The sequence below is a fragment of the Aplidium turbinatum genome, chromosome 12 (assembly GCF_918807975.1).
Source record: "Aplidium turbinatum chromosome 12, kaAplTurb1.1, whole genome shotgun sequence".
Taxonomy (NCBI): domain Eukaryota; kingdom Metazoa; phylum Chordata; class Ascidiacea; order Aplousobranchia; family Polyclinidae; genus Aplidium; species Aplidium turbinatum.
Window position 1 is genome coordinate 937,042 of NC_137483.1, and position 14,237 is coordinate 951,278.

General features: G+C 38.3%; 1 protein-coding gene across 1 annotated transcript; it reads left to right on the forward strand.

Moving 5' to 3' along the window:
- The first annotated feature begins 630 nt into the window (after positions 1 to 630).
- Positions 631 to 3,062, forward strand: LOC145781350 (uncharacterized). The gene has a single exon (XM_082593133.1). It carries the CDS (start codon positions 710 to 712, stop codon positions 1,079 to 1,081), a length of 372 nt encoding a protein of 123 aa, XP_082449259.1. The 5' UTR covers positions 631 to 709; the 3' UTR covers positions 1,082 to 3,062.
- The last annotated feature ends 11,175 nt before the right edge of the window (positions 3,063 to 14,237 follow it).

Sequence of the window (14,237 nt, forward strand, 5' to 3'; positions counted from 1 at the left end):
TTTTATATTTTGTTTACTTTGTTAAATAAAGTGCGTCGCTATTGAAACAAAATAAATTGACTTGAATTCTCCCCGTTAGCTCAGTGGTTACGCGCCCGGTTCAAGATCACGCGGCGCTGGTTCGACTCTGGAGATGTGCGCTTGAGCAACGCATTTCAGGACTGCTCTCCATTCAGCAACACTTAGTGAATGGAATAATTCCCCGGCAACAACACTTTAACAATCGGAAATTTCACTCTGCCAATCTCGGTAACCGGCCCTGCGTCAAGACCCTCTACAAGTATGCAAAACTACCAGGAATAAAACCTATCAAGGTTTGTCAGTCCGAGGATAACGATTCAAAACCAAACCAAACTTGACCCCGAAACAGGACAGTTAGTTTAAAATATGGCACCGTTGCAACACCTTTTATGTACTTGTGCTTTTTGTTTCTTCATAGAAAAATATGACACCGAGATGTTGTTAAAGTTATTAGAATATAGAAATTAGATAGGCTATAATTCTATGTAGGCTACTGAAATAAATTTTCCTACTGTCTGATTATGAGTGCCCTCCTTTTTTGCAATTTTTCCACCTTGGAAACATTTATTGATCACGTGACTTCTAAAGATTGAAAGCTGAGCTAGACGATCGGCCTATCCCAGTTTTGTGATTGTAACCCTTAAATATTTCTTCTGTTATCCAGTTGTTATTGTTTTGATCAAGTAAAATGGAAAAAATTAGAAGAAAAGTTACAGACTTGAAAGAGGAAGTAGAAAATAAAGACGATGAAATAGAGGCATTAGAAAGTAAGTTAAAAACTGAGAATGCAGAGAAAGAATTTGCTGAAAAAGAATTAAACAGTTTGAAGAACAAAATCCAGCTGTCTGAGGAAATGTTGGAGAAACATGAAGACAAGATTGAAAATCTCCGACAAAAATTGACGGATAGTGAGGAAACACGTGATAAGGCAGAGAAGAAGCTTCAAGAGCTTGAACAAGAAATTGATGATCTTGGAATAGATTTGGAAAAGGCAAAAGAAGATCGACTGCAAGCAGAACGAGAATATGAAGTTACTCTTGCTGAGCTAAATGAAATTTGAGTTATCCTTGTTAACAAGCATGATTTGTCAACACAAGCTTAATGAAATTTGATATTCTACTCAAAGCAAGCAAACATTCTATTGCCTAATGTTATGCAATATGCAAACATGACACTTTTCAATTTGGGATTGTGATAATTCTTGTGGTGTCATTTTTTGTACATTTTGTGCCAGCCTACTTTCTAAATTGCAGGCTTATGCATATCATGTAGATAAAGGTCTTAAAGCATATCCTTGCAATTTAAACCTAAATGATATTTTTTAACGATGTACCATAGTAGACATTGGATTTTTCATTAATAAGAGTGACTTTTAGCTTTAAAAGTTGTGTAAATTGTAGAAAATTCTGTTATTTCTTCTGCCATTACATTTTATTTTGTAACAAACTTCCGGATTGATATGAACGCTTTTGAGTTATGGGAACAGAAATGATCAACTGTTGGCTTGACGCTTTAATTGTAAAAGAATGAAGATTGGTTTAATGCAGAAATATAACTCCATATGGTTTCAAAAGAGTTGTCAACATATGTTCTCAAGAAATCTTACTGGTTTACGAAGTAATGCTTTGCCCTTTGCTTTGCAATCCTATCATGTATCACACTTTTCATGATTAATTGAAAGTTATATGCTTCATTGTCATAAGTTGGCTGCTTTCATTCCTTGTCTTAACAACAAAAGAGCAATGTAGGAAATATTTTAAAACTTTGAAAAGTGCCTTTGGTTTTTTCTTTGCTTTATCACAAAGTTTACATAACTTTTTGTTTAATATACTTTGCAAATTTTGTCCAAGTATAATTATATATCATCAGCTGGCAATGAATTTACCAAGCTAGCCTAGTCATTGAAATATTCTTTTCAATATTGCTCAGTCTGAAAGATTGATCCCTGTAAGATTTTTTATAGTTATAATTTAAGAACACAACTATGTACTATTTTTATTAGATTACTTTGTCAGATGACAAACATGTTCAGTGTTTTGTCAACATGAGCCGCAAAGTTTCTGATTGTGGGTGATGACATTGACTCTCGCTGAATCTAATGCTTACAAGTGTTACCTGAATACTTGTAGCATTATGCTGAAGGAGTTAGGTTTGGAATCTTGGAAAGGCCAATCTCTTTATACTTAGATATCATTTTCAGTGTTAGTCACTGCAATGCTGTATTGCAATGGGTGATTGAATAATTTTATTGTCTCTTGATTTATTGTGTGGTTCATTGAAGCAATTATTTGAATAATTATCTAAGGTAAAAAAATGGAGCCATTTTTATATTGTGTCTTTAATAGTACCGGTAGCCTACCACCCCACATGTTGATTTTGTATTGTTAGTTGAAATGAGCAACTGGAAATTTGTTAATTTTTATTCGATAATGATTTTAGGACATCGCTAATCAGCTTTAAAAGTAGATTCACTTAAAATGGGATATATATACTGCTTTGTCTATTTTACTTGGTTGTTATCCAACTGATAATGTGTTTCCTAAATTTAAAGTACCGTATCACCAACTTCAACCAAATTTTTTATGCAATGTACAGTTTTGAATTCCACAAAATAGTCTATCTATGACATTCCATCACAATCTGTGTAGTCCTATTGAAAGAAAAACATCCGTGTTTTTTTGAATCAACAGTTACACTAAGGCAATCAAGTCTATTGGCTGTTTCCGTTCAGTTTGTTTCCTTCACATGAGAACAATTATATACCGTATATAAGAATTTTTTTTTTTATCTTTGCACTATTACAGCCCCAGTCAATGCATTCTGAGTACATGTGTCTGTGAGCAAATGAACCGTAATGTCATTGTAAGCTGCAATGTTCATGGGCCACCCATCCTCTTCCAGTTGTTGATAATCTCAAATATATCCTGTTTTTAAAGAAATATATATTCAAAATGTGTTGAAACTGTGTATTTGCAGCTGAATTAAGATAAACTTGATTTAGTTTATATCTTGCATTATATTATATTGTTTCATATATTCAGGTGTCTAAGGTTTTCATAGAGTTTGTTTACAATGCAATGCTTGTAAAATGTTTTATTCATGAAACTGTAATTTTCTCTTTATGTGGATATTTATGGATGTGGTCTGAATATTTTCTTATATAATACTGAGAAATTTCTGCAAACATAAATTATACAAGAGCAGCTTGGAATCTAAAAGATGCATTGAAGGAGAAGTTTCCATTCATTGGATTACGTTGGTGATGATGGTTTGTCATCATATGCCGCAACACTTTTATGCTGTAATCAAATGACTTTAAGAGGCTTGTTTGTTTTTTATATCTTGTGTTGAAATTTCTTTGCTCAGAGATATTACTTACAGTGCTGGAGCTGGTACTTATCAAAATTCAATCTCTTATGCATATTGCATACGGTTAATTGGTTATGTGTCCAATTTCTCATGCATTTTTTAAAATTTCCAATTCAAAATTTCAGACATCTGCCTATAAAGGTAAGTAATTATCGACACCTTTTAAACCTACCATTACTGAAAAAAAGCTTGCATCATTTGAGGTAGGGATGAGCAAAATAGAATAATTAGCTATTGTAGAATATTCTAGAATACTGAAACCGACTATAAAATACAGATATATCTATTAGAGTGCTTCAGTTGCCCCTTTATTTTTGAAAATTTGGAATTTCAACTCGGCCCTTAGTAGTTTTGTTCCCATTCACCAAAAAACGTCATAGCCAAAATTTTATTGAATTTGAACTTCATTAAAGGGGTCAACAGTGAACTCGAAATTTTGGAAAATTAACGCATCTGTTATCACAGTATGTACAGCAAAGTAAGGAAAGAAAAGTGGTATAAATATATACACAGTTACACTGTAACTTCCATATTATGGTTATGTGTCATACCAGCTTCTCAGGCTGTTTACATCGTAAATCAGTGTGTACATAAAACAAAATATAAGAGGTGGAAATGTTGAAGTGATGTCATTAAAATTAGAGAATTGGACGTCAGTGAAGCACTTGACTACTGACTATGCTCCAGGTCTGTGAACGCGTTACATAGACCAAATTAAGTTTTAGTAAAGTCGTTAACTAAGCTCAGACATGCACATATTTCAAAGCAAACTTAAAAGTTCACACCAACGTAGTTATATACCAAATTCATCATTTTTACAACGATTCAACATTGTCGAACGTTGAATTTGTGCAACTATGGTCACTTCTCTCTACTGAATCGATGTAAAAGTTAAGACTGTCTTATAAAAGTTAATTTACGTTGCTGTTATCTATCTTCAAGCTTCTAGCTTCTATCTATCTTCTATCTAGCTAGCTTCGAGAAACCATTAAGCAAGCATTACTCCAACTAAACAGCAAACAAATCAATTATCAAACAACGGTTATTTCAACTGCATATTATACAATATACAACGACTAGTTTGTTGATTGTTCAAAGACAATAAAACATTGTGACGTACTATGGGCCAGATTGCAGGAAAACTCCACAACCTGACCGACGGATATTCACAAAATAGCTTTAAACATCAAACTTTGACTTGGATGTTGACCCCTCAACCAACTTCGATTGACAAAATATTTTACATCCTGTGTTTTTTCATTATTTGGAACAAAATTACCAAGGGCCGATCAAAAATTCCAACATCGGGGCAACTGATGCACTCTAATATCTATTCTAGAACAGTGGTTCTTAAACTTTTTGAGACACGCCTCCCTTTTACAATACTAACAAACTTCGCGCCTGTTGTATTTCCAGACGTTTAATATAAAATAAACAATAATAATTGTAGCGATAGCCAACCAAGTGAGAAAACCATTTACCTCTTGTTACTTACTGACTCAGTGTATAAAAGCAACGCAATATATATATAGTAAGAAAGAAACGCAAAACAATCAACTAAGGAACGTGGTACAGAACGCTCAATTGATTACACGCGCAGTGCGGTAGTAATCAATTCCAACGTCTGTACCAGAAAACGCTGAACTGTGATTATGTAGTGACGCTGGTCACGAGTTACATATATTCAACGTAAATAAAATGACGACTATAACACCTCCCCTGATAATTTTTATACACAAAGAAAAATATGAACAAGACACCGAATTAAACAATAACTCTCAAAGTCCGTAACGGGCCGGAGGTCTGCGGCGACGGCTCGACCTTCGTGGGTTGTGTGGCCCGAATTCCGGTACAGTCGGTGTGTCGTCCGAATCCGTTCGAGCTGAGGTGGAGACAGCGGAGGAGTCGACTGTTGGTGCAGGAGTTTCTCCCGGCTCCTGGTCCTCCGATGATGCATAGCGAGGTTGCAGTTGGTCCATATGGCGCCTCCACGTCGGACCATGTGGCAGCAGACGTACCAGGAAGATTCGGCTACCCTGTCGCTTAATCACCTCGGCTGGAACCCAACGAGGATCCTGGCTCCGTCGTGGAGTGAATGATAGCGCGTAACAGGGATCTCCCGGTTTGAAATGTCGTTTTGTAACTTCAGAGGCGTCCGTGTTGTGAGGGTTTTGTCGGGGTACCACTTGAGACGGTGTGGGTAGAAGCGTGTCGATCTTGGTTCGAATCTGACGATTGTTGAGTAATTGGCTTGGAGAGTAGCCACTCGGAGTGGGCGTGCGTCGATACTGCTGTAGGAATTTCAAGACGGCTTGTTTCGGAGCCAGGGAAGATTTGCGAAGTGCTTGCTTGAACGTACGTACGAGGCGCTCCGCTGCTCCATTGGTTTCCGGATGGTAAGGGGCACCCGTGATGTGCACCATACCCCTCTCCTTACAGAAAGTTTGGAATTCTGTGGATTTAAAAGTAGTAGCATTATCGGTAACTACAGTATGGGGATAGCCGAAATGAGCAAAATCTTCTTCTAGCAGGTTGATGGTAGCTGTTGAAGATAAGGAAGTAGTAGCATGAATACAAGGGTATTTAGAAAAAGCATCAATGCTGAGTAACCAATGGTAACCCATGAATTCTACCGCATGATCTATGTGTAAGCGACTCCACGGTGCTTCTGGAACCGTCCATGATTGGACCTGGGTTTTTGATTGCGGTTGATATTCGCCACAGGTACTGCACTTGTGACAAATGCATTTTTGATGTTGTGAAACGGCTTGAAGAAAGTACTGCAACTGAACCCATCCTTAGTGAGTCGCCCAGAAAAGTTTTGGATAAGTGCTATAGCTCTTTCTGCATGATCATTGGTCACAGCTAGAGATTTACATAGTTCTCGAGCAGTTTGATAAGCACTGTTTTCTTCCCACTCTGACACAGGAAGATGGAGAAAAGAATCTGGAAGGCTTAATTTTTTGAACAACAACTTTGTGTTTGTACTGGAAAATGAAGATAGTGTCTTAGGTTTTAGCTGTCAAGTGTCATGATGACTCTTTTATTGGGTGCTTCCAAATTTTCTTCTCCAATTCTCATCCTTTCCACTATTTCTTCTATGATGTTCGCTGCAACATCATCATTAAACAGAGAAAGGGCAACAAGCTCTTCCGAAAGATACCACAGATGACGACTCATCTTTTCAGTTGTTGCTTTGTAGATACCTTTGTTAACAGTTTTATAAGCTTCCAATTCTTTATATAAGGACAAATCATTGTTGGGAGCTTTTATAGCCAAAGGAGCTGTAATCCACGCCTTGATATAGATACGTGTAAAAACCACACATAGGTCACGGAAACCGTTTTACTCACGGCACGTCAGGTGAAACTGACTTCGAAATCATCATCCACCGTGCATGATGGCTTGCACCAGGTGCTTTAAAATTAGCTTGCCCCAGTGTAGTATCTCCAAGAAAAAGCAATAAGATTTCCATTAGTTAACGATAATCATCACGAGGTTGCTTTTCCTTGGCCAATACAACATGAATGAACTGAATAAGGCCATCTTTGATATCTTTAACACCAGCTGCAGCTTCTTCATCAATGGAAGAATCTTCATAATTCTCTTGAGCTATGTACTTCCACTGCTCCTTGAACCGTTTAAAGAGCAGAACATCTGGTGCAGAGGTTGTTGACATTGCCTTTAGGCAGCTTCAGCGATAAGCTCCATGATATAATGGTGACATGCCAAATACAGTAGATCTCGACCAAGGGTCTGCTCAACAATAACACAGGCTCCATTTATACGGCCGGTATTAGAGCTAGTTGTGTCAAAGCACATTGCTTGTACGTTTTCCTCCAGACCCCAGTGCTTAATTGCATGGCGAACTGCTAAAGCCTGGGCTTCACCTGTCCCAGATGGCAAATTAGGTATGGCTAGAAGCTGCATTTGTCCATGATAAGAAACTAGTTCAGCAAAGCGGTCGACACTTTTGTTGCCAGTTAAATCTGGAAGAAGTTTTCCGTCCCAGTGCACAGTCAAAGATGCAGTAGGAGAAAAATCTTGTAAGATCTCTTCCGCCATCTGTTTTCTGTGCTGCCGGCGGCTTCGTCTGATTGTTGACCGATTCAAAGCAAGGTCTCTAATATTATGACCAAGGCTTTTAGCTGTTGAAGAGATGATAAACATAGCTGCACGATCAGAGACATTAGTACGGTCTAAATTTATTGCAAGATCAGCTGACATTTCGCTTCCGTTTTTTTGGATGTGGAGATCTGGATGAACATGTGGCATCCTCAGAGTCAGTTGCAGAATCATTGTTTGTAGAAGTAGAACTATCTTCTAGAACTGCCATCGATTTTAGTTCTACTGCTGCTTTTTCTGCTAATAAGTGTCGTTTTTGTTTTTCAAACTTCTCTTTTACGTTTTTCTGCTATCTCAATAAAACCCCATCAATCTTGTCCATACATCCACGTCGACCCTTTTCTCGTTGTGCCATAAGGAACTGTTTGTCTTCCTCAATGGTAATCATATTCATTGCTTTCAGGTGTTTTCATGTCTGCACAAAGTTGTCTAGAGGGGTTTCAAAAAGTTTATTTCATACCGCATCACACCCCCTATACATAGTGTATCGGGAAATTTCAAGGGCCTTGAGGAACCTCTAAACATTAATATTTTTCAAAAATATTTCACACAGGGTGTTTTTATCCAAAATGGAACCTTTTGAGAGGGTGAGACCTTAAAATTTCAAAAGTAAAAAAATAAGGACCACCCTAATGAACAAACGCAACTCTTTATTATGATTGGCCTACTGAGCAACACCCATCAAGGTACGAAGGCCATTTATATAATTACAGAATACAAAGTTATGTTCTTCAGTAAAGTAGCTGCATTTATCCTTGCTGCGGAAGAACGTAATCTTGGCCTTGGAGTCAAGAATGCCATGTTGATCGAGATGAGGAGCCAAGATTGCAGCTACCACTTTTGATAACTAAATCTTTAACTACTACAGTAGGTGGTAGAAATGGTTTTGAGAAAAAAACTTGACCTTGCTCCAAAACATTACTGAAGGTATTGAGGTTACTCTCAGTCATGCCCGTTTTCCTATTGTTTCAAGCAAATCACCACTTGAAACTATAGAGAGGGCAAACAAAAAACAGAAATAGCAACGTCCATGCAATGACTATCTTGCACACTCCATGTAAACATGATGTTCCAACTTCCTTCGAACATCCTCACCGTGCAGAAGTATCAATTTCCATGGTGATTCCACGGCTCTCTTTATGTCATGGCACTCTGAACTTTTTAGCCTTGAGCCCAGAAACGGGTTTGAGTGCAATGTTTGCATACTTTAGGAGGAACCCAGGACTTATCTTGATCACCCAGCTTCATGTCAAAGTAATAATAATAATGCTTGTTTTTATATAGCGCTGTATCTATCGCAAAATGTGTTGGTCCTCTGCGTTGCTTCATGCAGCAAAATATATCTGGGTTGTTTGTACAGCATCCTACTTGTCAAAGGCATATTTTATTAGCCTATATGCCATTTATTTAACCTATAGACCAGAAAAAAACTTCTTGCAGCAAAGACTTGGCCTTAGCAAAGGCTTGGAAAAGAACTTCATTTGTACAAGTATCCATTTCAGTAGGCCTACCTTTTCAATATAAAGCTGCATTCATAAACACATGACTTTCGGGATATTTTTCTAGTGATGTAGGCCTACTGATTCACAACTGTTTTCATTGAGTATTTATGTCTCCCTTACGTTAAACACTAAGAAAACAAATCAATAGCTTTTTTTCCCTAAAGTCTGAACCTTAATTCATTTGTCCAGGCAAACACTCACAATAGTATTTCAATAAAATTTAAAATTTAATTTATGTCGTGGAACCGGTTTTCGTTCATTAGAACTCTTCAGCACAACTGGATCGAAACAAAATTACTTGAAACAAAAATTAGCCTACAAAATTATTAATAGATGTCACTGTCAGCATAACTGTACCAAAACGAACGAAAATTTACATACGGTATTAATTAGATAAAATGTTCATGTCTTCCATGTTCTTTTCTTTTTTTCTTTTCCTTTTCTTCATTTTTTAGCAAAAACGCAACTTTCGAATACTATAATTTGACCTAGCTTGATTAAGTAAAGGCAAACAGTTGAAAATTCAAATAAAATTTACTAATCAGGAGGATAACAGAAATGCTTTGTCGGTGAAAGCTAGAACAAACGCTTCTATTACATCATCATGCAAAACTAGCATACGCAAAAGGTTAAGCATTCAATGCGGCAGAAATAGGTGACAAGGAAAAAAATGAAGAAAAGGAAAAGAAAAAAAAATGAAAAATGAAGAAAAGGAAAAGAAAAAAAGAAAAGAACATGGAAGACATGAACATTTTATCTAATTAATACCGTATGTAAATTTTCGTTCGTTTTGGTACAGTTATGCTGACAGTGACATCTATTAATAATTTTGTAGGCTAATTTTTGTTTCAAGTAATTTTGTTTCGATCCAGTTGTGCTGAAGAGTTCTAATGAACGAAAACCGGTTCCACGACATAAATTAAATTTTAAATTTTATTGAAATACTATTGTGAGTGTTTGCCTGGACAAATGAATTAAGGTTCAGACTTTAGGGAAAAAAAGCTATTGATTTGTTTTCTTAGTGATATGCTTTCTGTATTAGGTAGATCGCCCATTTGAGGAAGTGTCATAGTACCAGATCACCTTTTCCAGTTAGTTCTTCCCACTTTTGATTACGTTAAACACAGTTCATTTCAACCTTTGCTTGCGTTTTGAACTTTTGTGCAATATGAACCAATTGAACTAGACAAATGCAATTATGACATCATAATGGTAACCAGGGCTGAAAATAAGTAATTTGCTAATTGAATGCTTTTGAGAAACGATTTCAAAAATATTTTCATTGTCGAATATCTCGAAAACTAGAGGCAATTCGAAAAAACTAAGTGCATTTTCGGAATCAGGGGCCCTTAAATACTCTAAAATGACTCTCATCTTTTATGCCAAATTTTTTTGTTGGTCTACGACGTTATAGATTCACTGACTGCGAAAAGACTGTAAAATCAACTAAAATGACACTAAAAGCATGCACTATTAGTGACTCTCAGACTTGGAGTAGGGTGAAGATGTTCCACGTGGAAGTTAACAGAGGAAGTGACGTCAAAATCACGTGGTCAAATTTTGAGAAATCCTCTCTTGAGATACTTCTAAACCACTTCAAAATTTACTATATTTTCAGAAAAATTCAGAATTTCTCCTTGGGTGAACCAGGGTCAAAGGTCAAAACCCAACAAAATTTTTTGGTTTACAAATATCAGTGAGCAAAATGGAACATTATTCCAAACTGACAAAAATTTTAAAGAACATCAAGGAAAATGAGCCACCCTAGTAGACATCCGTAACAAGTAGAAAGAGAGTCTGCGTACTTACGGAACGGTTCGACCGGGTCTTGTGGAGAAGACTTGGCCGGCCTTCCTTCATGAATGAAACGCATTACCGTGGAAATGATAGGATCTTTAGAAGATTCTTTACGCAGTGAGGCGGCATTTGGGGTCTGGACCTGCAAATCCAAAGCATCGATAGCACAGACGATATCAATGTCATCCGCACTTTCCTCTTCATCGAAGACTTTATCCCCTCCTGCTGGTAAGCGACTTAAAGCATCAGCGTTTTGATGATCCTTTGTCTTCCTGTACTCAATAGTGTATGTAAATTGCGACAAAAAGAGTGCCCAACGAGCCAAACGATTTTCTGCCAAAGAAGGTGTCGATTTGGTCGGGCCAAAAAGACTAAGCAATGGTTTATGATCTGTGACCAAAATGAATGATCTACCAAAAAGATATTGATAGAATTTCTTTAGCGCAAAAATTATCGACAAAGCCTCTTTCTGAATTTGACTATAGTTTCTCTGAGAGGCTGTTAATACTTTTGAAACGTTTGCTATAGGCCGTTCTGTGCCATCTGGGTAACGGTGAAACAAAGTAGCACCAATGCCCACACTAGAAGCATCACATGCGATACCTACCGGAAGTGACGCATTGAAATGTGTAAGAACCTCATCAGTAGATAGATGATGCTTCAGCTGAGCAAAAGAGTTTTCCTCTTGTTTTCCCCATCTCCAAGGAATGTCCTTTTTCGTGAGATGGTATAGTGGTTCTGCTACAGTAGAAGCGTTCAACGGTAGAAACTTCGAGTAAAATTGTAAGGAACCTAAAAACGAACGAAGAGAAGATACGTCAGTGGGGGCAGACATCTCCAGTACGGCGTTTACCTTGGGACCTTTGGAGATGCACTGCCTGGACAAAATGTGTCCGAGATACTCTACCTGAGGTTGTGCAAACTTACACTTGTCTTTCCTACACCTCAGGCCTTTTGAGTGAAGTCGATCGAGGAGCCGTCTAAGATTCTGGAGATGCTCCTCAGCAGTAGTGCCACTGACAAGAATGTCGTCTAGGTAGACTGCAACCCCTGGAAGGTCGGCTGTAAGGTCGTCCATGATCTTCTGAAAATAACCTGGAGCAGAAGATATGCCAAAAGGTAAAACATTTTGTAAAAGTACGCCACGGTGAGTGCTTAATGCGAGTCGTTTTCGACTGTCAGGACCAAGTCGAATCTGATTGTAGGCATTAGCCAAGTCTATCTTGCTGAAACCGTACCCACCACCCAACTTTTGCATTAAGTCTTCTGGTAAGGGTAACGGGTGACGATGGGTCTCCAGGGAAGGGTTCACCGTGACTGAATAATCGCCACATATGCGTAACTTGGCCTTCGCTTCTGAAGAGTTTGAAGGCTTACGGACTGGAGCAACCGGTGTGCCCCAATCGCAAAACTGAACTGGTGTCCATACACCACGTGCAATGCCCGAATCATAGGCTTGTGCTAAGTCCTCCTTTAGCGCGAAAGGTACAGGCCTAGGTTGAGAAAAACAGGTTTAGTATCAGACTTAAAATCTATGTCTAGTTCATAATCTCGTAAGCACCCGAGTTCAGGCTTAAAAACATCTTTGAACTCGTCACATAAGAGGGAGCATGCTTTCTCCAGACTCTTATCAGGCTTGTCGTATGACTGGATACTCTGTAAAGTAGAATAGTTAGACAGAAGGAATTTATCGATAGAAATTCCTAAAGATGAAATTTGACTGTCGTGACTACAAAAGGAATATTATCTGACCTTCCCGTGGAAGGACAAGTTACCTGGGCCGTGAAAGAACCAGTGATTGGTACTAGGTGCTTGGTAGCAGATTGGAACTGCGACACTGGTGCTTGCAATTGAGGTGCGCCTACCCGAGTCCAGACGTCGTTGGAAAGAAAATTTCCATTTGTAGCAGTGTCCAGTTCTAAGTGTGTGGTTACCGAATTAATGGAGATCGGTACTTCCAACTTTGAATTTCGAGGTTTTCTGCAAGAACTAGAAAGCATGTTAATTTCCTCGATACAATTTACCTTAGAAGGTTTGAACTGTCTAGCTTTCTTTCGACAAACACTCTGTAAGTGTCCCGTAATATTGCAGAAATGGCAAGTGGCTTTCTTAAACCTACAATCATTGGCGTTGTGGTTGGAATTACCACAGCGATAGCATTCTTTATTTTTAGAAGAAAAGAAAGTACCTGTAAGTTGCCTAGTTTTTGGAGGTTTGCTGATGGCCTTACTTTTGCAACTGGTACTGGTGGAGTGCCGTAAACAGTTTCTTTGGCCACCTTGACTGCCTCTTCGGTTTCTGATGCAACCTCCACCGCACGTTTGAAAGTAAGTTCATCAGCTCTGATTTTGAATAACGCCTTAAGCACCGCCTCGTTACCTGTTGAACAAATAAAACGAGTACGTAAAGCTTCGTCCAATGGATTTGAAATGGACGAGAAGTCACAGGTGGCAGCTGCCTGGCGTATGCGGATGGCTAGTTCTTGAGCTGTTTCACCGGGCTTGCGCTTCATTTCGCTCCAGAAACGGAATCGCTCCCTCACGATGAAGCGTTTTGGGTCGAATTGTTGAGCCATGTAATTTGTAATTTCCGTCATGGTGAGATCATTGACTTCTTTTGGGTTTGTTTCCTGCGCAGCCAAATTTGTTAACATTTTGTAGATTGTAGGTGATTGATTGGTGAGAAAAACCTGCGGCATTTTGTCTTGTGCGACTGAATGTGCTGCTACAAAGGTGTTAAACCTCTTCCAATAGTCTGCCCACAGTTCAGTGGTGGCATTGAACGTTACGAACTTAGGTAAAGATACCTGTTGTTGTATTGTTGTTGGTTGTGGTCTTGAAGTTTGGGCTCGTATTTCTCGTAGTTGTTCAAGGTGGCGCTTTTCTTGGTTGGCAATTTGATCTTGATGATGTTGTTCTTGTTCTTGGTGACGTTGTTCTTGTCTGGCAATTTGCTCCTTCGTCTGGCGTTCTTGGTTGGCAATTTGTTGTTGCAGGACTTCGATCAGCTTCTCCATGTTTTCTAAAATCCTGTAGAGATTCTGTAAAGATCCTGCCGACGACGCCAGTTAAATGTCTGTTGTATTTCCAGACGTTTAATATAAAATAAACAATAATAATTGTAGCGATAGCCAACCAAGTGAGAAAACCATTTACCTCTTGTTACTTACTGACTCAGTGTATAAAAGCAACGCAATATATATATAGTAAGAAAGAAACGCAAAACAATCAACTAAGGAACGTGGTACAGAACGCTCAATTGATTACACGCGCAGTGCGGTAGTAATCAATTCCAACGTCTGTACCAGAAAACGCTGAACTGTGATTATGTAGTGACGCTGGTCACGAGTTACATATATTCAACGTAAATAAAATGACGACTATAACAGCGCCCCACCTTCTTTCAAAATTAAAAAACATTATT

Bases quoted from the DNA above. Each gene is read 5' to 3' on its own strand.
- LOC145781350 (XM_082593133.1), top strand. From the start codon at position 710: ATGGAAAAAATTAGAAGAAAAGTTACAGACTTGAAAGAGGAAGTAGAA.